The sequence below is a fragment of the Clavelina lepadiformis genome, chromosome 4 (genome assembly GCF_947623445.1).
Source record: "Clavelina lepadiformis chromosome 4, kaClaLepa1.1, whole genome shotgun sequence".
Classification (NCBI taxonomy): Eukaryota; Metazoa; Chordata; class Ascidiacea; order Aplousobranchia; family Clavelinidae; genus Clavelina; species Clavelina lepadiformis.
In genome coordinates this window covers 2035935-2061110 of record NC_135243.1, presented here as the reverse complement: position 1 = coordinate 2061110, position 25176 = coordinate 2035935, and the positions used below count along the sequence as shown (strand labels likewise).

At 36.6% G+C, this 25176-nt stretch overlaps 2 protein-coding genes across 2 annotated transcripts in view; both read left to right on the top strand.

Moving 5' to 3' along the window:
* The window catches only part of LOC143452376 (5-oxoprolinase-like), a 109816-nt gene that overhangs the window by 67702 nt on the left and 16938 nt on the right, over positions 1-25176 (top strand). The gene's annotated exons all lie outside the window — the stretch shown is intronic.
* Positions 13184-25020, top strand: LOC143451778 (uncharacterized). The gene is made up of 15 exons (XM_076952504.1): positions 13184-13361; positions 13477-13602; positions 13758-13928; positions 14131-14261; positions 14674-14914; positions 15308-15391; positions 15858-15911; positions 16085-17067; positions 17149-17479; positions 17575-17662; positions 17746-17891; positions 23075-23161; positions 23806-24065; positions 24690-24863; positions 24946-25020. Exons 1-15 carry the CDS (start codon positions 13217-13219, stop codon positions 25018-25020), a joined length of 3096 nt encoding a protein of 1031 aa, XP_076808619.1. The 5' UTR covers positions 13184-13216.

The following is a 25176-nucleotide window of genomic DNA, read 5'->3' as shown; positions in this document are numbered from 1 at the left end:
GCACAAGAGTTATACCTTCAGGTTAGTTGTATTGTACAATGTACAGTATTTCGATACCAAACGATTCAACAAATACTGTATATTACTGTGTAACACACACATATACGCACTTTTTGATATCCCCACCAACGCAGCTAACTGCCCAACTGTGAAGCAAGCGTCTTTATTTTTTTCTTCGTTTACTTTAGTGAACAATTTCACTTTTTTTACTAAACTTTGAGAATCCAATCTTCAGCTCGGGATATTTTTCACAAAATGTGGCATATAATTCCTTCAAATTGCACAAAATGAGCTTCTTTTGCTTATGAAAATTTTTGGAAACACTTACATAATCTTTAATTCCAGGCATTAAGCAGGCAAATTCATCATTATCATACATAAATGAAATCAAAATAATAGTAAGAATAATAATAATAAAATAATAAGAATCAAAATAGGAGTAGGCAAAATTTCAAAAAAGGAAAAAAGTTCAAAAAAGGAACTCAAATTTACTGTAACCTCTCTCAGAGTGCACCTTTAGCAGGCAGTAATTAATGTTTTTGGTGAATAATCTTTAAACACTAGCAGTTGGTGCCTTGGAATTGCAACCTTGCATATATATGCATGACCAGTTTTACGATATTGCTCAAATCTGCATTTTATATCTTATAAGAATCTTAAAAATAGTGCTTGCTGTTAAAACAAACTTTATGCCTAAAGGACAAAAAACAAGTTTCCAATTTTTGGATACATGAAAATACATGAACCATGCTACACAAAAGTGCAAAAATTATGTTTCCAATGCGATTGCTATTTTTGTAATTGCGTCGTAAACTTGAACTTTGACATCAATGAAAAAACTTAATTTACTCCATGAAGGAGGTGTGATATAGGTTTTTTATGAGCTTAAATGAATTCCTTGATCCCAAAAATGGTAAATTCAACATTTGTTTTATTATTCTACCTTCAGAAATAAAGATATTAAAGAAAATCATAAAGCGTGACCAGTGCTCACTAGCCAAAAGCCATTGTGTGGCGAAAATTTCAAACTTGAATAACTCGAAAACGCCTGGAGATATTTTCAAAATTTTTTTTTTAATCTTCGGCTTTTTTCAAGGTCTATAACATATAATGAAATAATCAAAATCCAAGAGTAGTGGTTACAAATTTTAAAAAAATTGGTTGATTATACATGGAATTTCTAGATGTAAAATTACTAAACCACATGTTTCAACATAACCTGAGATCAGTTGGTGGCAGCAATGAGTCAAAAATAATGATTTCCAGCGAGAAGAAGAAGTCTGTTCCTCTATATAAGCTAGACTGCATGAGGTGTGGGGTTAAGTTAGTTGGCTTCTGGTAACTGTCAGTCGGTATTTAGCTAATTAAGTGGCAATGAATGTGTTTCAGTTAAGGAACAGTTTGATGTAATAATGATGTAATGATTTGATGATGAATTCATGGTTTCCGTTATAAAAAGCCTGTAAAAATCGTTCATGTAAAAATCTGCATTCAACATAAATTCAAAAACTGCCGAAGCTGGCAAGGTATGTGCAGTATTTAACTATTGTAATTAAAACTTTGAGTAAATTCTTCAAGATTCACCAAAGCGCGTGCTGTTGCTGAGATGGGGTTATTCTTAAGCTTGTCAATGAAGGTCGGTAAACTAAATTTTTAGTCAGAAAAATGACGTAATGTGTACACGATAACATGTCATCCGTTTCCTTCAGTAAAATGCTGAGACTCTTTAAACTATTACAACGACTGTCTGTTTAATTTATTAATTGCTCAGTTAGCATTAAATAGTTGCTTAGATTTTTAGTTGTATTATGCATAGTGGTTTAGATATTTAGTTATATAACATTGGTTAAATTTCATTGTGTCATGTTAGTTAGAACTGTCATGTGTATGAAATGGTTTTAGTAAAGTCATAGATGATGGATGATGGGCCGTTTGTGACAAAAGGCCTGTAGTGGCCCAGTCCCCCACTTTTTATACTTGAGGGCCAGGTTCCCTCACTTTTAAAAACCAAATCTGTTAAAAATATGGCAGACCTAAAGCTATAGTCGAGTCTCGAATTTTACAAATAAACCTAATCTTAGTCCAGCCGCATTGGACAAAGTTTCGCCATCGCTGTGTACTTGAACTCGTAGTTGTGAAGCAAGTTTATAGAAGTAGCGACCTATCTGACACATGGCGCCCCTCATATAAGATGTCTCACGATTTGACTCACATCAAATCTTGCAACATGCAAATAGTCTTACGGCGTTTAACTTTCCTATCGCCTCTGTGTAGCACAACAACAAACTCCAAGTGATATCATAATTCCCTGTACAAGGGTTAGCGGAAATTTAACTGGTATGACATCACAATCTTTATCCTCGGACTGAGGAAAGTCTTTGCACGACTTAAACCCGACCATGACATGATTCCTCATCGTTCCAGCCCCGGGTTACAACGAGTTGGCTTTTGTGCAAGTTCCGATCATCGTACATATTTTATTTGATTTTTATCGTTCAAATTATCCAGTTACAGTATCAGTAAAGTATCAAAGGTTGCATTGTTACTACACAGATGCTTTCTACCAAGGAGATTTAGATCAAACTAAATCATCTATTATCGCATCAAACATGGCCCAGACCACACAAGAACGAAAAACATTTCAAAGTATTAAATATTCAACAACCCGCTTTAATTTCCATGCAAAGTATGGGCTGGATAGTGCAGAATCTGCCAATGGCGCTTTTCAACTTGAGTGCATCGAGTGGTTAGTACTATTTAAGATAATGAAAGAAAAGTTTCCCTTCTGGTTTTCGTAAATAAATTTTGTTTCATTATTAAAAGTTTTTATAAGCTTCGGCATGTCACAAGCCTGCTGGCTGCCTTGGTGATGACGCACATGGTAGCGCCCATTACAAAGGTCGACCAACTTCTTAATGAATAACTAAAATGACTGAATAACTGAACGACTTGTCTCTGCTTAGTTAATCATTGATTATATTCTTTGTCGAGTTAGCAGAAAGCTTTGTCTGTGCAACGTTTTTGTTTAACCAAGAAACCGCGGCGCAGTTTGTGGGAAATTTTTGCGACGAATTAACGCGAGTAAATTTGCTTTGACATTCGTGGCTCGTTTCAAACAAAAATCAAGATGAGTTGTTGTGAGGTCATGCTAATCTTTTAATTTTAATCCTTTATCATTTGTTGTCACGGTGAGTTAAGGCTGTTAAAAAACTGGAACCCATGGCTCAAAGCGTCATAGATGTGTTTCTTATCATAATTACGTTGCAGATTATCCCAACAAGTCTTCCAAAACCGATATAAATCCTTAACTTTCGAAAAAATACCAGTAATAAAATAAATTAAACATAGATCACTTTGCGGATTTGTGCTGAACTTGACAAACACAGACATTTTCAGGCATCATAATGTGGTTATGACGTCATAAACTTTTTCTTAAGACTGAGAAAACGTCTTGCACAAATAAAATTTACTGATGACTTCACATCGCTGGTAGCTGATACCAAGTTGTGGTTTTTGTGCAAGTTCAAGTCGAATCACGTGTTTTTAATACTTGGAGGTTCCAATAGATTGCGGCGCTGAAATTAATTCATCTGCATGCATCGAGGTATAGCTTTCAATTCCTTGGTGATTTCTTTTAAGCGCTCAAATGTTATTGTTAAAGTCAGAATTAGTAATTTTGTTGTGTCACAATGCAATAATGATGAAACCTGAAAAACGTTCAAAGAATCTGGTGTTCGACTAATTAACAATGATGATCGTTAAATGTCCCACTTTCTCTATTTTGCAAAACAAGTTTGTGAGATCAAGCTTCAACTTAGTGCACTTTAACTTATCCGCTTATTTACGGAAAAATGAACTTTGCTCATTAAAATTTCCATTTGAAACAATGGCTGCTAATAAGGACGAGCGATATCACGTGAGTGTTTGCGTAACAGAAGTTGATCTATTTAAGGTCTAGCGCAGGTAGCATTCGATGTTTGTATTGTTAGTATTTCAAAAGTTACTAAGTTCTGCAACGACAATAGACACATTATTTCACTTCACTCCACGACCTTACTCAATTGATTTTTTTGATGTCTATGATTCGCGTTTCCGGAATTTACTTTCGAAGAAATAATGTTGAACGATTTTATTGGTTGAATTTCACCTTTACAGGAGCAATATAAATAAAAGAGACCTCGACGTCAACGCATTGGACTAAAACTAACCCATAAGAGTGGAGCAAATGAGCATTGTGCGCCGTAAGCAAATGACTTACAAATGGAGTACAACTAAAATGCAGTGGGTCTGGTAAAGGTAACAACTCACACCGCGAACACGTGTCTTACAAATTGGGTGATACAATATAAAATGTACACGTTCTAAACGCAGGTGTATAAAAATATGCCGTGACACATCGTTGCTCCGTCCCTCCGTCTAGCGGTTTCCATTTATGGAAACATAAATGACATAGATTGTTCGCCCGAGCTTGATCACAGCAGACATGGTGGAGCAACATGTCCGAAGCTGAGAAAACTTTAAACGACATTGAATCTTCGGTTTCACTTCAAAATAAGAGCAACATCGGCGTGTTATAGCGGCCTCGTGAAAACTTCTATTCTATTGCATGCAATTGCTCCGTAATTTGCTGTTCACTTTTGTAAAAATGGCTAAATTGAAAAATACGTGCTGAGTTAACAAGAAATTTTTTGGCGAAGCGCTGTCCTTTCTCGGACCTTTCAGTTAGTTGTTTTAATTTTGTCTTTACAAAATGCATCCGCTTATTTGTGCACTTTAGTATTTTATAATTGATAAAAGTTTCTGACGTTTTACAATCATCGAGTGCTACCTGCGCTAGACCCGAATTAAATCAACTTCTGTTACGCAAACACTGACGTGATATCGCTCGCCTTTATCAGCAGCCATTGTTTGAAATCTCAGGTTTAATGATGAAATATTTCCTTTATGTTTAAATACTGCGTCGATTTATAAGGAAGTGCTTGTTCATCTTTTCACTTTGATAAAATGAAATCAATAAAAAATTCGGAAACCATTTTGCAGCATAATAACCTAAATACGTCAGCTGGTACTTTTAACTCTTTTACAATGAATAACAAAACAATATTTTCCGGTGCGCAGTGTATTCTGTTCAAAATTATGTCACCATTTCATCGTGGAATGTACCCAAAGTATAAAATGTGCTGCTGCTCACATAGTTTAACACTCATGGGAGGTCTCTCACCAATAAGTACCTTTTAATGTTCGTTCTTGTCTATTTTTGTCACTTGGTTTGGCGACTTTAGAAAATATAATCGTCGAACGTGTTTTCGGGGTTCGTCGGTGTCTGAGTGGAGCAAATAAATGAGGCTTTAAAACGACCGGCTGGTGGCAGTAGCGTGACAATACTTTGCTGTATAAAGTCACTCACGGCCAAGGGTGTCGCTGTTCAAAGTAAACTTAAACCTGGTTTCACGGACCGGATAATTCTTGACACAAAAACTTGCATCTCTTGGATCTCGAGTCATTCACAAGAGTAGCAAACATTTATAAAAAATGTTATTAATGTAGTTTGGGGATGTCATATCTTATGTTGTTTTAGCAGTCATTTTAGCAATTTTTTATTTTCATTGTATGGGTTTGTGACACAATTATATAGCATTCTTTTATACTTGGACTTAATCTCTATTAATTAATTAACCTGCCACATTAATAGCTGAGCTGCCTTACCGGTCTCCGGGTCAACTCACAGTAACGACGCTGAGAGATTTTTATTCAGGGCGTAACATATCACTATCAACTACAGCTTGATACCACACTACTCAGTACAGTAATAAGTTGACGGATTAACAGGCCTATAAGCTACAAGTATGAATATAAAAGGAAGTATCGAGATTATTAGGAAATTCCTGTTTTACGTTCACACACAACCAAAGTACAAGATGCTTTTGTTCCAAACCGTTTATTAAGAAAACAACAATAAACGTTGTCGGACTTTTTATTTGGGAAATACCCGAATTCGATACCGTCACTGCGTCATCACCAACTCGCGCTTTTGGAAGATCTCTCTTTTAGGCATGACCACCTTGTACGGCGTTTGTGACTGGTTGTCGTTGTTTGCGTCCCCAGCCCTCTGCTGCATCTTCTTGCCGCGAATATTGGTTCGCCACGGCGGAGGGGCGAGCTGCTAATTGGTTGTCAGAGGCATCGATCGGCTCCGTGGCACAATTCCCGCAGCTTCAGAAGTTGGAAGTTTCCTGAGGTCGTGTCCGTTGTTGTAGTCCGCATCATCGCTCAATTCTCGTCTCTCGCGTGTGTGTGTGCGAATGTAGTAGAGTTGTTAATGTCGTTGATCTCTTGGGCAACGAGTCCGGGTGGTGGTTGTTAACACCGTTTTTATTTCTTGGTTATGTTGTTTACCAGTGCGGCTTTAGGCGTTAGAACGCATGTTGCGCGATCGCCACCAAGCGAGTGGTGCATTGCGTCGTTTCTGGCGCTGTAATTGTCAACCTACCATATAACACTGTTTTAATTTCTTGGTTATCGATGGTTATCGATGTTGATGTTTGTTTTTAGACAGGTTGCCTAATAATGTGTCTAAGTCGCTGAATGAACTTCCAGTGTTTAGAGTCTGTTGGAACAGTCCAGTGCACTCTTTGGGCTGTTCAAACTTTTGCACTAGTAGCGTGAGGGTATAGTTTGCCGACGTCAAAGTATCCTCGTGTCAGTAAATACATTTCGTGAAACATGTGTTTGTCGACGATTTTGAATCATAAATTGCGCTCGGTCTGAGAGTCATCAGAGATATTTATGTCTTCGTGTACGAAGACGCAATGAAGTGTTTGTTCAATTGTCTTTTTGCTGCTGTAAGGGTCACACACTGTGTGAAGCTGAACACATATATCACTTTATATTCTAACGAAGGGAATATCGCGCATGTTGCGTCACTTGCAGCGTGAAAAATAGCGTCGTTCAATCACGTACCGTAAGCGGGTTTACCGAGTGACGCTGTCAGTGCCACCGTGGGCGAGATTGTTCAAAAAGAAAAAGACGCCGAATAATTTTGTCAACTGGTGACCGATGTTGTTCGTTATTTCACTGATGAGTTGTAGCAGTTGATCTCTTTTTTTTCTGTTTAGAAACTCGATATCGCGCCGTTAAGTGGGTGCCCACCGTCGAACCTATACAAGAAAAGCGTCCGACATTAGCACAATTATTAAATCGGAAAAAACGAGCCTCCATTATCGCAATGGAGGTTGTCGCCATGACATGACGTAGGGCGCCTAGGTCAAGTTGCCCATGAGTGTACCGAACACCATGAATACCACAGATCGGGCTCTTATAGGCAGTATAGAGATGTTTCGTTAAAATGTAATAAAAAGCTTTGTAGACCCAATGACGTCACTGTTAGACGGTGATTATTATTTGTAATTCACCATATAGTGGACAAAGTACCGTCTGTTTGGCAATGTCTCTGTGTCACGTGACAAGACAAATTTAAAACATCGAGTGAAATACCGACCTCAAAAGCCTTTAGCGCGTGCCTTGTCCATTCTGAGTTTGCGCTAAAACGTAAAAGCGTCAAAGTGACGTTTTAAACCCACGTTATAGATCTGATGGTTTGACACCGACACCATTTATCAAATATCCAAGGAAGATTAATTTTGACTTTGCTTACATCTGTCAGCATTCGTTCATTTTAGTGATAAACCGTTGTCGTTTAGCACATTCAAACGTTCAAAATGACTCGAATATTTCAAGCAATTTACTAATCAGCAAATTAAACGTTCGTGGATTATTTTCCGAGCCAAAGCAAATATTTGCACAAGCATAGATGATTTGCCGTTTGTATAGAAAAGGCGGTTTTGATACTGCCTCTAGGTTCTGTGCTATCACATTGTAATGAGCTCTTGTTATATCAAGAGTGGAAAACAATTTCTTGCCATTCGAATTATATGCGCATAAATAGACTGGCAATTGTGAATTAAGCGTGAGAATACATTTGTTTAAAAAACAAATATAAAATGCAAAAACAATAAGTTCTGTTTTTCTTTAACGATATCATATTGTATCATATATGTCATATCATATCATACATGTCCTATCGTATTTAACATGTCATATCGTATCATATATGTCATATCGTATGATATATGTCGCATCGTATCATACATGTCATATCATATCATATATGTCATATCGTATCATACATGTCATATCGTATCATACATGTCATATCATATCATATATGTCATATCGTATCATATATGTCATATCGTATGATATATGTCGCATCGTATCATACATGTCATATCATATCATATATGTCATATCGTATCATATATGTCATATCGTATCATATATGTCATATCGTATCATACATGTCATATCGTATCATACATGTCATATCATATCATATATGTCATATCGTATCATACATGTCATATCGTATCATACATGTCATATCATATCATATATGTCATATCGTATCATACATGTCATATCATATCATATATGTCATATCGTATCATACATGTCATATCGTATCATACATGTCATATCATATCATATATGTCATATCGTATCATACATGTCATATCATATCATACATGTCATATCGTATCATATATGTCATATCGTATCATACATGTCATATCGTATCATACATGTCATATCATATCATATATGTCATATCGTATCATATATGTCATATCGTATCATACATGTCATATCATATCATACATGTCCTATCGTATTTAACATGTCATATCGTATCATATATGTCATATCGTACCATATATGTCATATCGTATCATATATGTCATATCGTATCATTCATGTCATATCATATCATACATGTCCTATCGTATTTAACATGTCATATCGTATCATATATGTCATATCGTACCATACATGTCATATCGTATCATATATGTCATATCATATCATATATGTCATATCGTATCATACATGTCATATCATATCATACATGTCATATCGTATCATATATGTCATATCGTATCATACATGTCATATCGTATCATACATGTCATATCATATCATATATGTCATATCGTATCATATATGTCATATCGTATCATACATGTCATATCGTATCATACATGTCATATCATATCATATATGTCATATCGTATCATATATGTCATATCGTATCATACATGTCATATCCTATCATATATGTCATATCGTATCATACATGTCATATCCTATCATATATGTCATATCGTATCATACATGTCATATCGTATCATACATGTCATATCATATCATATATGTCATATCGTATCATATATGTCATATCGTATCATACATGTCATATCCTATCATATATGTCATATCGTATCATATATGTCATATCGTATCACGTATGATATCATATCAAGTGATGTCATCGTCCAGCAGTTTTTTACTTCTTGGTCGATTAATTTTCGTATTTCTGGTGATATTGACTAGCTTTAGGTTACACGTAAACAGCTCGCCTGAATACATAATGCGATGCACTGTGCAGGGTATTACGTCATCGGGAATCTTCTGCAGACAAGTTGTCAATGCCGGAAACTCAGTTAACATCTTTGATGTTTATCCGGGCGGTTCAGTTCCAACCAAGAAATGTGTGAAATTGGGACTTGCGTCCCCTTCGCGTAAATTGCCGTGTGTTGGACCCAATAGCACAGGTTTCGCTGTGTTGGTTAAAGGACTAATTGAAAATTAGTCAGGACATCATATGCCTAAAATAGTCGTCTGACCATCCACTGCAACAGAATTAAATTGGGAAGCCAAGATGGACATCTAAATACTGTTTAAGAAAAAGTAGAAATTTCTGTCTCGTTTGTGGCAACTTGAGAGCTGACGGTTTGCGCTTCGGCGTTGTATGGTCTACCTTAACTATGCTAACAGCACCACCGCTGTCAATCACAGAGCGAATATGATGACGTGGCATGGTAAAAAGTCAACAGAGAGTTATCACGAGTCGGTTTGTGGATGTCACGTGATGCTTTCGATAACAACCCTGCTAGTTTCCCTGCTTCCACAAAGTGGACCCGTGTTTGCACGTTCTCTCACATTTGCGCGCGTTTGCACCGAAGCTGGCGTGATAGTAAAATTAATTCTCGTCGCCTGATGCTCGGGTTGAGCGGCTACTCTTCCCCGGTCTTCTGTTACACTGATGTCGGCTGCGAGTTATCGTTTCCTCGGTCTCGGCCTCGATTGTGCGAGTCATTCATTTTCCGACTAATTTTGATTACTTCGCCCTCTGTAATTATTTATTTAACTTGGTAATTGTTGGAGCTATTACGACACTTTGCTGCGTGGTCCCCATAACACGAATTACTGTGAATATAGAATCAGTGAAATCAGTGAGGCTGGTGACGAAATTACCTTCTGAATGCGCTGGCGATGTCGCGCGTGGTTCATTGTCAATGTGATATGTTCGAGCATACGCTTCGTGAAATGTTGAAACGATCGCCAAAATATCATCGACCAATCAATCAACCAATCAAAATGACATCGGCCTGCCATCGTGTTCGCGAAGGTTCCTAATGGACGAGTTGAAAAGTGCGACGTCAACTTTTCAATAAATCGAGCTTTAACCTTTCCCTCAGCTGTAGCCGTGAGGTTTTCTCACCAATGACGCACAAATATCACCGCATAAGCTGGGAAGGTTTAAAGTCGACGAGCGATAAATCTGATGTTAACATGTCTGTGTTGTCTGTGCGCTCCTCGAAGCTCTGTGTAATTAGACGCAATAACTTGTCAAAGCACTCAGCGACGTCATGAGTTGGGAGCTCTGGCAGCGAACGCAGTTGCGAGTGTGTCAGTGACTCCGGCCAGACTATTGCCGTCTCTGTCCTGTGTTTCCAGTCGGGATGCTTTCGGCATCGATCCATTGATCTAGTAAACTTTCGAGTTAACACAATCGCCATAAATCTATGAACTAAAAATAATCGATTCAGATGCCGTGTGATGCAGTCCTTGGTCGTGTAGCAGCTTGACTGCGGTATTGCATTGTGGGTAGAAAATAAGAGCTTGCATGGTTGGCAAAAGCTCGGCATGATGACAATACATCGTTGCAATACATACATACAATACATCGACAATACTACTTGCATCGTTGGCAGGATCATCAGTGTAACGGGAGACCTGCTTGTGGCGATTATGCGATCAAATTGAAATACACGGCGGCGTGTGAAGGTGAACTCTTGGATACAGCGCACAGTGCAAAGCTCTGGAACGTGACACAGCAAACAAAACCTGTAAAGATGCAAAAAACCGTCTACCATGCGTACAAACCATACGATGTAGCAAAGTACCCAGTATTCGTTTTAACAGGCATATGATTGATTGATCGTGTCAAACTTCTGCGAAAACACCAGCAACAATAAGATTCAACCATTTCTTTTCTTCAACCTATATTTTCTAGAGATAACAACTATCGCAGAGCGCTTTTGGCATCTAAACTAAATCCCGCGCCTTTTGATGGTGCAATTGGACAGGTTGGACTTAATCTAATTGCAGCTTGTGGGAAAGCTCAACGCTGTTGGTAGCTTAGGATGCGTGTTGAATCGAAGTTCATTGATACTCTTGTCTTTGCCTTCGACTTTTTATCTCAAATCATGACCGATGGCATCCAGGAACAGCAACAAACGCACGATAAAAGATTAGTCACAAAACTCACGGTTTCTACGGACACCAGGCTATGTTGCTACTTCGACGCGCTTGGCTGACAAATTCAAAAGTTTGAGTCATTTCTCCATCTCCCCATCTAGCGGTGATTGAAATGCAGGGATGACTTTCAATTCACTTAAAGTAAATGAAAGTTTAAATGCATTGATTGCTAAATATGATGTGGTATTAACTAGTAAAATAAAATTTATATCTTATTTTTACTGAACATAAAAGCAATGAAAAGTGTAAGTTATAATGCCGAGTTATCGGCAAGCGTTGTTTGCTCAGCGTAATACGGTGCCAGGACGCAATAAAGTATCCAGGAGATAACCCGCCATATATCAACGTAAGCAAACAAGCTCGGCGCTCATGGCTTTTCTCACCCAGGACACTTTCCCATTTTCAGTGCAAAAATGCCGCTTTTAGTTGATTTTCTCAAATCACCAATACGGTCGTGTCTAACTAGTTACCACGAAACCGTGTCGCAAAATATCCAGTCTCATAGCTTTCATAACTCCGGTGGCAAAGAGTCTGTTCTGCCAACATCGGCTAGGAGTTGCTGCCAACACTGTTCTAGGAGTTTCGGCAAAAAAAAGACAGCTCTGGAAAGTCGTCGGAAACGAGAGTGCTCTAGAATTGAACTCTCAACTCAACTCAACTCTGGCGGATGGAAGTCTACTCCGGGAACTTTGGTGGAAGTGATATTTCTCCGGAATTTAACACAGACGTTAACTAGGCTGCTCCAAGAACTCCGGCAGCCACAAAACAGCTTCAGTGACTCCATCGGCAAAGAAACTGCTCTAGAATTTAACACTGGTGTCAGCGAGACTGTTTCGGGAACTCCGTCAACAACGAGGCTTCTCCGGCAACTCGGACGGAAAAAAGACTGCTTCGAAACTTAACCCGACGGCAACGACGCTGGTCTGGGAAATTCGGCGTGAACGATTCTGCTTCGAGGACTTTGGTGGTGACGAGGTTGCTCAAGGACTTCGGCAGAAACACGACTGCCCTGAAAATCAACTCAGGTGCCAAGGAGGCTGCTCAAGATCTTAGGAAGAAGCGAGACTGGAACTTAACTTGGGAGGATAGTCCGGAACTTTAACCAAAACGAGATTGGAACTTTTCTTAAGCGGCAATGAGGTTACTTCGGAGTTATACTTTGGTGGCATTGACACTGCTCTGGGAACCTCGAAGGTTACAAGATTTCTCCGCAATTCCGGAAGAAACAAGGCTACTCAGCAACTTCGGCATAAACAAGCCTGCTCAGGAACTCAAATTCGTCGGCAACGCACAGACGTGCTCGTGCTGGCAGCAGCAGCACATATAATCATCATATATATATATAAACTAATAAAATACTAAAAATACTAAAAATAAAATACTGAAATATAAAATGCAAAAAAAACTAAAATAAAATGCTAAAATAAAACTATATAGAGTTATAGACTAAAGAACTAATCGTTATATTAACAAAGTTTAAATTTCAAGTTCACGTCATCAACAATTTTGACCAGGTATAAAACCTAAGCTAAGATAATTACTGCAACGTTGAAGTATGTCGAAGTCAGAAGAGCAAAGATTGACCGAAGATAAACCTCAACTTGTACAACCTGGTAACAATGAAGAGAGCTCATCAGGTGAAAGTGATGAACAACCTGGAACATCACGTGCTGTTTCAATGCTAGCGGGGATGCCTCATGGTGAGTAATCTGAGATTGAAATGATTAAGTCTTCGTACTTGGCTGTAATTACATAAAAACCTGTTAATATATTACTTGGTATAAAAGTTTTGTTTTTCCTTTGCTTTAAATCCAGGGCCTGCAGATGCAGAAAATCAAGTCTTGCAAGCAATGGAAAATGCTGAAGCTTCTCAGAATGTTTTAAGTAGAATTGATCCAGGGTTGATTGAGCTTACAAGCAAAGTGGCTGAAAGCAGAGTTGGTAAGTTTTATGAAACTGTGTCCCTGAATACGTAAGCACACAATTGTTTTTAAATACTTAGGATAAAGCCTATTAGTTGCATTTATCAAACTATGTTTCCATATTATTGTGATGCCTTTTTATACATGAAAATCTTAACTTTTGTGGTTACACAGGGACAGTCACGATTAATTATGCTCCTAAAATTTACCACCACGATGAAAGACAATACCAACATCACGATCAAAGACAATACCAAGACAACAGAGAATATAAGCAAAAGGATGTCAGTGATTTAAAAAATGTAAATTCGACACAAGTTAAAGAGAAACAAATAAACTCTTTAGGTAAGCATTATAAGACCGTACAACGTTTTCTTGTAAAATGCTTATTGTCTTTCATTATCGTTTCACATTTTTTTTCTTTCATCTTATCACTTCCTGAATTATTTTACATGTGTCGCTACTTGTTTAAGTGCTTCGCGTTTCTTTTCTCCAACAGCGGTACAAGACCCATGCATCTTTGCTTAAATATTACATCTTATTTCAGAACCTAATAATCCACAAGCAACAAATTCACCTTGTGGACCTGGGACCAGTCAACACCAGGATGACAACAAAGCCAACCAGCATATAATGATCAGTTATAACTGGAATGATTCAAAGGATCTCGCTCATAAGGTTTGTAAATAGATTTTATATTCTCAGTATACATGTTTTAACGAAGTACACGAAATGTTAATAGAATTAATAATCAAAAAATGTTTAAAACTCCAAATTCAAACTTTGTCTTTTGGTAAATACATAGTTTCGTTCTTCACTTTCGCTGTATCTTAATTTAAAAATTTGTGCTATGGTCAGAAAGAAACTTTTATTTCATACACATATCGTAAATATCAGCAAAAACATCATTTAGATGATGTGGAATTTATAAAATGCGCTGTTCTGTTTTCGTCTTAGATTTATTTTGCAAATTACTAATAACCGAAACCGCTTGTTGGTTTTAGAAAGATTACGAAAGTAGAAGAGTTGCAAATTAGCTACTCACAAACATAACTTAACAGTCTAGTTTAATTTTCTCGCACTTTTGCAGATATCCGATGAACTCTCTGCCGCTGGTTACAAAGTGTGGATTGATAAAGACGAGATCAGAGGAGACATTTATGACAGAATGTATGAAGCCGTTGACAACGCTTACTTGGTCCTCATGTTTCTGTCCGAAAATTATAAACTCAGTGAAAACTGCAAAAGGGAAGTCAAACTTGCCGCTGACAAGAGAAAACGTATAATACCCATTATCACCCAAGACAATTATAAAATGGATGGCTGGACAGGTATGCATTTTTATTATACTTTTCATTTGTGCTTGGTTGTTTTCAACGCATTTTTATGCCTATGACTCGTTGATTTTTTTAAATTGATTTCTACGTCACAAAATGGGATGTTGCTTAAGGTTTGAATGGTAACATTATATTTAGTATTGTTATTTTCATTATTAATCATAATTGTTACACCAGAAGACGCAAACTCAAGTAAACGAAAGTTTGTGGCGATAAATCAATGTTAACTTTAAGAGTTCTTATATTCTGCTCTTGCTTTAACTAATCATTTATGTAAGTTTATGTTTTTTTTCTATTTTTACCTTTGGATATTCTTTACTGAATTAATTTTTATCACCAACTTTCACCACAAATTAACATTTATATTTTTACAATCTTTATCAAAAGCTCTTTTGGTGTCGGGAAAACTCTACTACGATTTTAGCAAAGAATCATTTGAGAATAACTTTGAAAAGCTTATCCAAGAAATAGGTAATTTAACTCATAAGTTGAAAAAGTAGTTATCACAACATTTTATCATTAAAAAAATAACTGAAGTTGTTGTTATTAGTTATTAGTTCTTTTTATTTTACTTACTGTTAGTTTTTATGCTTTTATCTGCTGCTACCTCCAGAAATATTAATTGGAAATTTTACAAAACTGCTGACACATTTTGTAATTATAGCGTGTTCGATTTTTCATCACAACTTTTATTTGCTAAACCAAATTTTTGTTAAAAGCAAACTGCTGTTATTATTATCATACTATCGTTTTATAACAGAGTGCAGCTGTGCATAACACCGATTATATATGGATCGATTTAAACTTTTAGTCAAGGCTTTTGCATTTTGGCACTGTTATGGCTTGTATTTATTTGGGTTTGGAACCAAAACCAAAATATCTCCTAAGAACAGTTTTCCTTTCAACGATACATAACTATTTTTTAACTGTTCCATAGATCATCCCAATGAACAACAGCAACTCACGAAATGTTTGGATACAAATAAAGCAGGTTAGTATACACAATGATGTATTTAATGGACCATTAATGTATGTTTTATATGCCGTAGTTGCTGAGGAAACTACAAGTGCGTTTTGCAACTGTCACGATTTATAAATATATATATAACCTTATGCAGTTTCCTTTTTAAATATTCATGCTTTAAAGGTCTGTATTCTTATCAGACCATCGAAAACTCGGAAAGCGAGAGGAAGCCATTGGAAAGGTTTTGCAAGAGCAAAATAAACGCCGTGAAGATGACATCCGTCTCCAAGCTGGAATCGACGTCTCAGTAGAAGATATTCCAGTTGTCCATCCAAAGTACACTAAAGTATCTTATTTCTGCGGACAGGCAGTTCCAGAACATGAAACTTTTGCCGCTTCAACTGGTGAACCTGATACACTTAAGCGGGATGAGGACATTGAATTTGAAGAATTGCTGAAGTCCAACAATCGCTTTACAGCATTCATAGGTTACCCCGGATCCGGAAAGACGACTTTGTCCAAAAGATTAGCCAAAACAGAAAAATACAAATGTCTTTATTACAAATTTATGGAGATGCCAGTTGGCAAAGAGGTCAGTTTCCGGAAGCTAATTATGGATAACATTTATCCGGATTTAGACGACAGCACTCGAGAGGATGCATGGGAGTGGATCAAAAAAAATCAGAAAAGTTGTCTTCTACTCTTTGATGGTCTGGATCAGGCGGAGTGGTCATTTAAAGACAAAGTACCCAAAGTGGACTATGATACTCCCCAAAGTGTACCAGACCTCATTGCCAACTTATGCAATAAACAATTCCTTCCAGACATTAAGCTCGTCTTTACCTCCAGACCCCACAGTGTCATCAAGCTTCCTGCTCCACTACGTCCAGACTCTACAATCTTACTTGGTGATCTGCCCCTAGAAGGTATGAAGAAACTGTTTTATTTTTATGCTGGTGCTTCTGCCGACAAGCTTTGGAATGATCTTTCCCGAAATGCTAAAATTGTTTTTGCACTTTGTTTCAACCCGCTGTTGCTTCAGTTAGTTATAGCAGCAGGTTTGGCTCCTACAACACAAATTGGAAAAATCAGCACCACAACACGGGTTTTTGCCACAGTTTTGGAGAACCTCAGATGCAGTGACAATGCAAAACACCAAGACATCAATTTATTAGTAAAGCAGGTGAGAGAACTGAACATGTTTCTCTTTGCCTAAAATAGTGGTAATGTACGAGACCATATTATTACTTGTATTGTGTTGCAGCTCAGTGAAGTGGCCTTCAAAGCCACTATGAGGTCTACAGTTGTCATCACACGTGACGACCTCAGAGCAGTTGGTCTTGAACCAGACGAGATACAAGATATCGTCGTCGGCATTTACGCCCATTTTGCGGCAGTCAGCCGCGTGTTTGATGGCCACGTGAAGTATTACTTCGCCCACCAACTGTATCAGGAGTTTTTCACCGCAAAGTTCATCGTTAATGAGCTGCCCATGGATAAGTTTAAACACCTTGTTTCAAACGAGCTATTTTTCGAGGAGAAGTGGTCTGTTATTAGGAGATTTGTTTGCGGTCTGCTCATAGATATGATGAAAGGTATTTTCAGGATACTAGCAATGTGCATTTTAGGTTGTGATTTACTATTAAGCTTATTCAAACATGAAAATTGTAAAATATCAACTTTTCTTCAGATTCCAGCATGAGCAATATTGCCGCAACTGGGCACGATCAGCGAGAACGCTCACTCTTGTTATCTCGTTGTTTTTGCTGCTTAAACAGGTGAAGTTTAAAAAGCTTTTGCTGTTCCATAAATGAGCTCATATTAGACATGAAAGAGACAAAAGCAATTATGACTTATTCAGACAAGATGATCAGGTAGAGGAGCAGATTTCACTAACACAAAAGCCAGCAGAGGAGAAGATATCATCTCCAGAACATCAGTCATCAGCCTTACTTTCACATAGGTCTACAGAACAGCAGGAATATATGAAGGCATCCTCATCATCCGGTTTGTACCATTTTGTTCTTGTTACAGTATTTTGCAAATGCTTTTGTAAAGTAATTTGATACAGTTTTCAAAAGTACCAACACCCAACGGTACCAGAAACTTGCTAAGTTATCTAGAGCATTACCAAATTGTATAGGACTTTGCAGAAGAATTTGTAAGGTACGATTGCAAGTTTTATTTATTTTGAGTTACGTTTATGTTCATCGTTAAAAAGCTATAGGTTGTGTTTTTCTGACAAATTTGGATGAGTTTCGTATCTATCGGTGATGAAGTATTCCGTCGCAAGGGTCATGATATTATTGCACTTTCCCCAACTTGACAAGCTTTGTCAATATCATGTTCATTTTATTGACAACCCCGTATCTTCTAATTCCACAATAATACTACAATAACGTATCCATTTAATCACATCTTTTTCATTTTATTTTATGCCTTAAATATAAGTGACCAAAAATTCTACTCAGGTAAGTGGTCGCAAAGACATAAACAATTACGATGATATTTACCACAAATAAAACAGTCGAATGTGGCCTCCAAGGCTAAAACGTAGATCACAATAATATAATGGCAAAGAAAATTTTTTTATTTCAATTGGTACCAAATACAAAATAAGGGCTCATTTTAATAATTTAATTTTCATTGCAAATCAATCCCAAAGTATTACAGAGCACATAGCAAAAGATTTATTAAAACATCCAAAGGTTTGATGGAAACATCGTCTCTAATGGTTACGATGAAAATAATCAAAATAACAACAAAGTCACGTGATCGATTCATTGTTTTCATTTTGTATCAAACTGATCCAGACCTGCAATTGATGAAGTTAACTGTAACTGCTACTTGCACAGCTGTTTAAATTTTAGTTATACTCTAAAAGTAAACGTTGCGCAGTTAAGATGGACACTATCACTGTTAATGATGTATGGAGGTTACATGGCGTCTGAATAATCCCATCATCACCACAGGACAAGGGTAATGCTAAAGCCGAAACTTGTGGTAAAGTACCAGTAATAACTAATAAGCATATGTGTAAAAAACTTACGTTTTATGTCTGACTAAAACTTAGTAATATTCCAAGAAAAGTTGCCGAAGTTTAGGGCATGTTTCAGTGTATCAAAACATAGTGAAGAATCTGGTAGGATGTAAAACGAAATATGAATATTTTTCTGAGTAGTTTGTGTAGTTAGCCTATGTAAGGCTACCGGTAAATATACTTTCATATCAGTTGCAACTACAGAGCTACAATCAAAATCCTTTTTAATCATTTTTGCTTTGTCTTTGCCCACATTTTAAGCTACTGTATATTTTAGCACACTGTACTGGCTAACAAACTGCAAAACTTGCATATAATAAATGTTATGACGTTCAAGCTAAATTTCCTAGGTTACTGCTTTCAGAAATGTTCCAATGTGAAAGCTCTGTTCATATTTTACCAAAGCTTTGATGATTTTTATGGACATTGTTGTCTTAGGTCCAAGAACTTAAACACAATTGCATAATAATAACATCGAAAAGTGGTTAACCTATTAGCACAAAGTAAAAGGACCAATCAACCTACTTCCAGTTATAATAGGCTGGTAAAATTGGCTGCAAATAACCATAAACACATGGCTGGGGTATAATAGTTGCATTCATTCATCATCTTTTACAAAGACTCTTTTTTGTAAATTATAGATGTGATAAGTTTTATCAGATAACAGTAAGAATGGATAGAAGTAGCCTATTACACAGCCCGATGATGTTATTAGATGTAGCACTCATGTTTGTTGCTGTGCTACTGCTATATCTGTTTAAGTCTGATATGCTTGGCTTAGTACACTAGCCTTGTGGAGCTCTAGAACTGCTTTTGTCTCACTTAGTTTAGTTTCTTAAATTGCTCACATAACACTTGTTTCCATTTGTTGTTGCATATTTTGAGTATAACCTTCAGCTGAAGTTATTAAATGTGATACGCTAAAGTTAAAATCATATCTTGAGTTGAAAAGGCATTGAGTTAGACAACCTCAGGTGTTGAGATAATTAGTACTAATTATGCTCTGGGAAACAAAGGTACACTTCAGTTACTGTTAGTAGTTTACATGCATTTTATTAATTTAAGTTGCCTTAAATTGTTTGAATTTTCATGCAAATGAAATCAAGTTCATCAAGTTAATGAGCTTTTACTTTATTACAATTGCTACACAAACATTGATACAACATTTTGTACATTACTTGAATCAATGGAATTACACAAATCTATTTGGGTGGTATAAAGCTCACTATTGGGTACATTTATTTTCGTGCATTGTTTGTAAGTGCCGTGGAATTAACTGTAATTTGTGCATTGTCATATCAACGTCATTCAACACAGTCAGTCCATAAATTGTCATTTTTGTGCTGTGCAGTATACAGGACAGGCCTTACTAAGCACGAACCCAATGCAAGAACTGATGGTGGGAATTTTTTGCCAATAACTTAATGGAATAATATAACTTAACTTTAAATAACTTAATGGAATAATATTCATAACAACGTTAACCAAATATAAACTCTGTGCAAATCAGCTCTCATCAAAGCTTTGCTTTGTGATACGTTTTCAGCAAGTTCACATTCTCTTTCGAGAAAAAGATAAATATTAACATTGATAATAACACTTCGACAACAAATTGAGAGCACTGTGATTTGCGCAAAGAAATGCTATTTCTGTTTTGGTACTAAGCAGCATGGAGCCCAAGTTGGTTAAATCACTGGCAATGGCCTAAGACCAGCACTGACAATAAATATACATATATTTGTAGTATGAAATGTTTCTTTTGTCAGTGTCTCATTGTGGCAAATGCTGCCAAGTATACAATGTTTACTCTGTTTTAAAGGGTAATGATGAACATTGTTACAGTAATATAAACAATGTCCATTGCCAAATCATGTGATCACTCTGTAGTTGTTACTGGAGAAAGAGTCAGTGGTTGACTATTGATCAGTTTCAGCATTGTAACTGCTGTTATAAGCCGGTACTTAAACAAGGCTTTTCATTGATTTTCATCAGTTTTGGTTTGACACACAGTTCAATCAGGTCTGTTGCAGTTTGATAGCAATTTTCTAACAGCACAAGGTGGTCTTCACGTCACACAAATGCATGTGATATTCGTGGTATGGTTGCTCCTTACTATAGACATCGTGTTTGTTGCGCATGTCTCTGAGGTTGAGTTCAGGAATACTTCAATAGCTGTTTTGCACAGGAGATGTCATTCTAAGAATATAAATTTCATCAAATTTAAAATAGAGAAAAAGCATTGCAAACTAAATACTAATTTACAAGTTTTTGTGTCACAGCAGGAAATCATTTATATTGCCATTTTGCTATATACAAGTATTTTGACACTGAAAATCACACTTAAACATACTAGCAGAAAATTAGAATAAACTAATTTGGAGTATACGCACTGTTACAGTCATCTGTATAATACTATAATACATGGTTTGGTCGCAATGTTTCGATCGTTTTTTTCAAAAATTTGGTTTTGATACTCATAAACTGATTCAGTACTCCTCTCCTTATTATTACAAAAGCAATTACAGTACTACTACGAAAGCAAGCAAAACCTGTTTCTGTTTAGTGTCTCGGCGAACAGAAATTCATATAGCTGAAATATGGTTTAGGCTAACACTTTAATATGACCAGCTTTAATCACCTTTAATAACAAAAGTCAGCTTTAATATGACCACCCGCTTTATATGACCATGTTGATATAGTCCCAAATTTTGCCATACAAATGTCTCTGTTTACTATGACCTGTGTTTGAGTATTACGACCGCTTTTTCAATTTTATTCCCCCAATGTTTCTTTGTCAATTATGCAATGAGACAGGAATGACTGTGCCATGTGAGTTTTCTTTCGCATCATGTAAGAAATGTATGAAATTTTAGAAAGTTTAGTCAATTTGTTTCTGACTGTGTCGATACTGCTTGGTGTATGGCGCTGTATCAGGCTTGCAGCTTCGGTTGTTGTGACTATTCCGATGTTGTGACCAAAATGGTTTGGTCCAAAGAGAGTCATAATAAGCAAAGTCTACTGCATTAACATGCAGTGTAATAATTTCGCTCAATTCTCTTTGTTAATATGGTATTAGAAGATAGTTTTTACACGGCCTCAGAGATGATTCCACACCAATCAAACATCGGTTATTGAGCAAGACTTAGTACAGTTTGCAAAGGTGGGCAGTACAGCGTACAGCAGTACTATAGTACCAAATTATTGTATCGCAGTAATTTATTCAGTACCCATATCATCGGTTCTTTTAGAGAACAGTGCCGAATCCTTGTACTGAATTACTTTTTTCGAGAATTATAAGTCGGTCCCAGTGCTTGAAACTTCTAAAATGATTATTTCAAGGTTTTCAGAAGTTTGTTTTTTTAAATTTCATTTTGAGTGAAACTTGATTTCAATTTTAGTGCTTTTTGCTCTTTTTTAATCTACGAATGTCTAATAAAGTCGCATAGAGTCAGTTCACATATTTTTGACCTTTAGCGGGGCCATAATATCAGCAAAAGTTGCACTTGTAACATGATCCACTGTACGAAAAGTAGTTCGGTACCGAGTACTGGCAAAGTACCTGACTACTATTTTGAAATATTACCAATTCCGGAACCGTTGGAACCTTTATTGCCAAGTACTGTACCGATACCGTTACAGACGGTACTTTCAAAGTACTGACTGCCCACCTCTGACAGTTCGTGATCCATGTAATTTCATGCACAGTTTGCTTGTTATTTAGAACAATGTGTTGTATTTGTTATATATAACCGTTATAAAATAAAAGATCCTCTAACAACTGCTCTTAACATGCAGTTTAAAAATATTACTGCAACCCATTTTTTTGTTTTTAGCAATATATATACTGTGCCTAATTCGAAGACTACTCTTTATTAAATTTGATGAAAATAGTGTTTTCAAACTTTAGTAATCACTAATCAGCATCAAAAACATAAAATAGTTGTCTGTTTTATGAGCAGCCAGTCAGTCAGAAAAATGAAAATTTGGTAGTATGTATACAGCAAGTAGGCTATATGCAAAAAATGTGCGATATTTAAAATTAGTACAACTCACTGTATACTAGCCTACATTTTATTGCAAGCTATTTCGTCTAGGCCTAGACTATATTTGTCACCTGTCAGTATTAAGCTTGATAATAATTTATTTCCAGATATTGCTGAGAAGAGGAGGATTTGGATAGAAGCACTAAAGTCACAGCTGGTACGATTTGAGAAACTGCAGCTCAGCGATTGGTCAGGTAAGTTTATTTTCTGACTTTGTCCTAAATCTGCAAATAAATGAATAAACTGCATGTGCATGTTATGTATTATTTGCCATAGACATGCATTATGTGCAGCAGAACACACATTTATGTTGAATTTCAAAACTTACCTTTACTTGGCCTAGTACAGTAAGGCTGCTGGCAGACTGGTGATGCTGTGAAAATATTTGTGTGATAATATTTTGTGAAAATTGATTGAAATGACATGTAGCCTATTTAGCCGGGAAATATTTCCACATAAACACTGGTAGATTAGTACAGCAGCCTACTAGGCCAAGTAAAGGTAAGTTTTGTAATTTACATGTCTATTGCAAACGTATCGCCAGTGCTAGTGTACAGAGCCTAGCTTAGTAGGCTGCCGGTAATTCTGTTGAAATATTTGCCGGCTAAATAGGCCACATGTCATCTAGATTAATTCTGGTTGTTGTATTAAGTTTATCTTCAGTTTAAAATGCCTGCTTCTTTTTTTTAATTCGTCCCAAACAGATAATTTAAAGAAAAGTAAGTTTTCGCTTTCAACTTGACTTTGTCGCCTAAACATGAAAAATTTCCGTCTTAAATTTATTTCTATAACCCGGCGAACTACAACCGGTAAATAATTAACTATTATGTTTGTTTAGGTGTCGACGCACGCAGATATGTTTCGCTTTTATGCGAATTAAATGAATCCAGCGACATGGAACTCTTCAATATGGCGTCACAGCGCTTTCCAACAAAGCTGTATCTTCATGCATTGAAATTGACATCATCGGAGGCCGCGATCTTTTGTGACGTTTTAAGGAAACAACAAAAGGAGTTAAAGTTGCTTGATCTGGACAGATGCTTCTCCCCTGGTGATGTGGAAAGATTAATTTCGGCGATCTCTGAGATGCCTGGAAAGGTTTGACGATTTATTCAACTTTTTATCGTTTGCTTACAACAGCATATGACGTCATAATGAATTGTTTACATTTGTCCCTATGACGTCATAATGGCTAGTACGAAGATATTTTTCAAGGCAGTTTGTTGAGATTACTGGGCAGTGTAGGTCGGATATTTTGTGCTAATTTATATAAAATTGCAGAATAATTTTGCGACGGTTTAGTGATTACTTGAATCTACAAGGAATGTGGAATCTGCGATAAACTTGGTCGCTCAAAATTCCTTCTTTTTAATGAAAAAATGACAAAATTTTGTTGGATCAGTTTTAGCCTGGAATGTACCGGTTAATTTTGGGTCAACAGAAAAGTTTCAATTTCATTAAAATTGAAAATATTTTTGCAAACTTATTATCAGGATTTGTTTCTTCAACTAATACTCGATACCGGTTTTAATTGGTCGCTCAAAATTATTTCTATTTAATTCAAAAACAAAGAATTTGTGTCGGACCAGTGGGCTAGGCCTAAATCTGACCACATGGTGCTAGTTAGTTATTAACCAATTAATGGTAATATTAACTTGTATGTAGTTATATATTAGCTTCATCAATACACCAGGTTGTAGTTTACAAACATTTCATCTGCAGGTAAAAGAGTTGTACATCAGACGCAACATAATCAAAGACATTCCAGGACCAGAATTTTTTGCTAAAATTGAAGAAGATCTGGGCATGTCTGGTTGCTTCGGAGATGGAAGAAGAGACGCAAATTCGAGCGAGAAACAAAAAATTCAACTCGCCCTTGACCAGCTTCATGGCTCGGTATTCTTTATATCTTGTCATGTTTGTGTCAACTTGAACTTTGCACAGAAATTTAATTTTTAACCAAATTTTTAATTTATAGCGGTTGCGAGTTGTTCTTGGTTGGGATGACGACTCTCGTAATCTCGCCATACTCACTCCGCGCAAGCACTCCTGACGTAATAATGGTAAGTAGGTTTCATTTTTAAACAGAAATACATTATTTACTTAATTTTTATAAAAATTCCTTCCACTCATCGATTCACTTTTATAAAAGAAATTGCGTCGTCGCCGGGATTCGAACCTCGGGCCTCTGCGACATCGAGCGATCGCT

Coding starts and splice junctions, on each gene's coding strand:
- LOC143451778 (XM_076952504.1), top strand. CDS start 13,217: ATGTCGAAGTCAGAAGAGCAAAGATTGACCGAAGATAAACCTCAACTT. Junction 17,663..17,745: donor TGTTTTTGCTGCTTAAACAG/GTGAAGTTTAAA, acceptor TGACTTATTCAG/ACAAGATGATCAGGTAGAGG. Junction 24,864..24,945: donor TTGACCAGCTTCATGGCTCG/GTATTCTTTATA, acceptor TTTAATTTATAG/CGGTTGCGAGTTGTTCTTGG.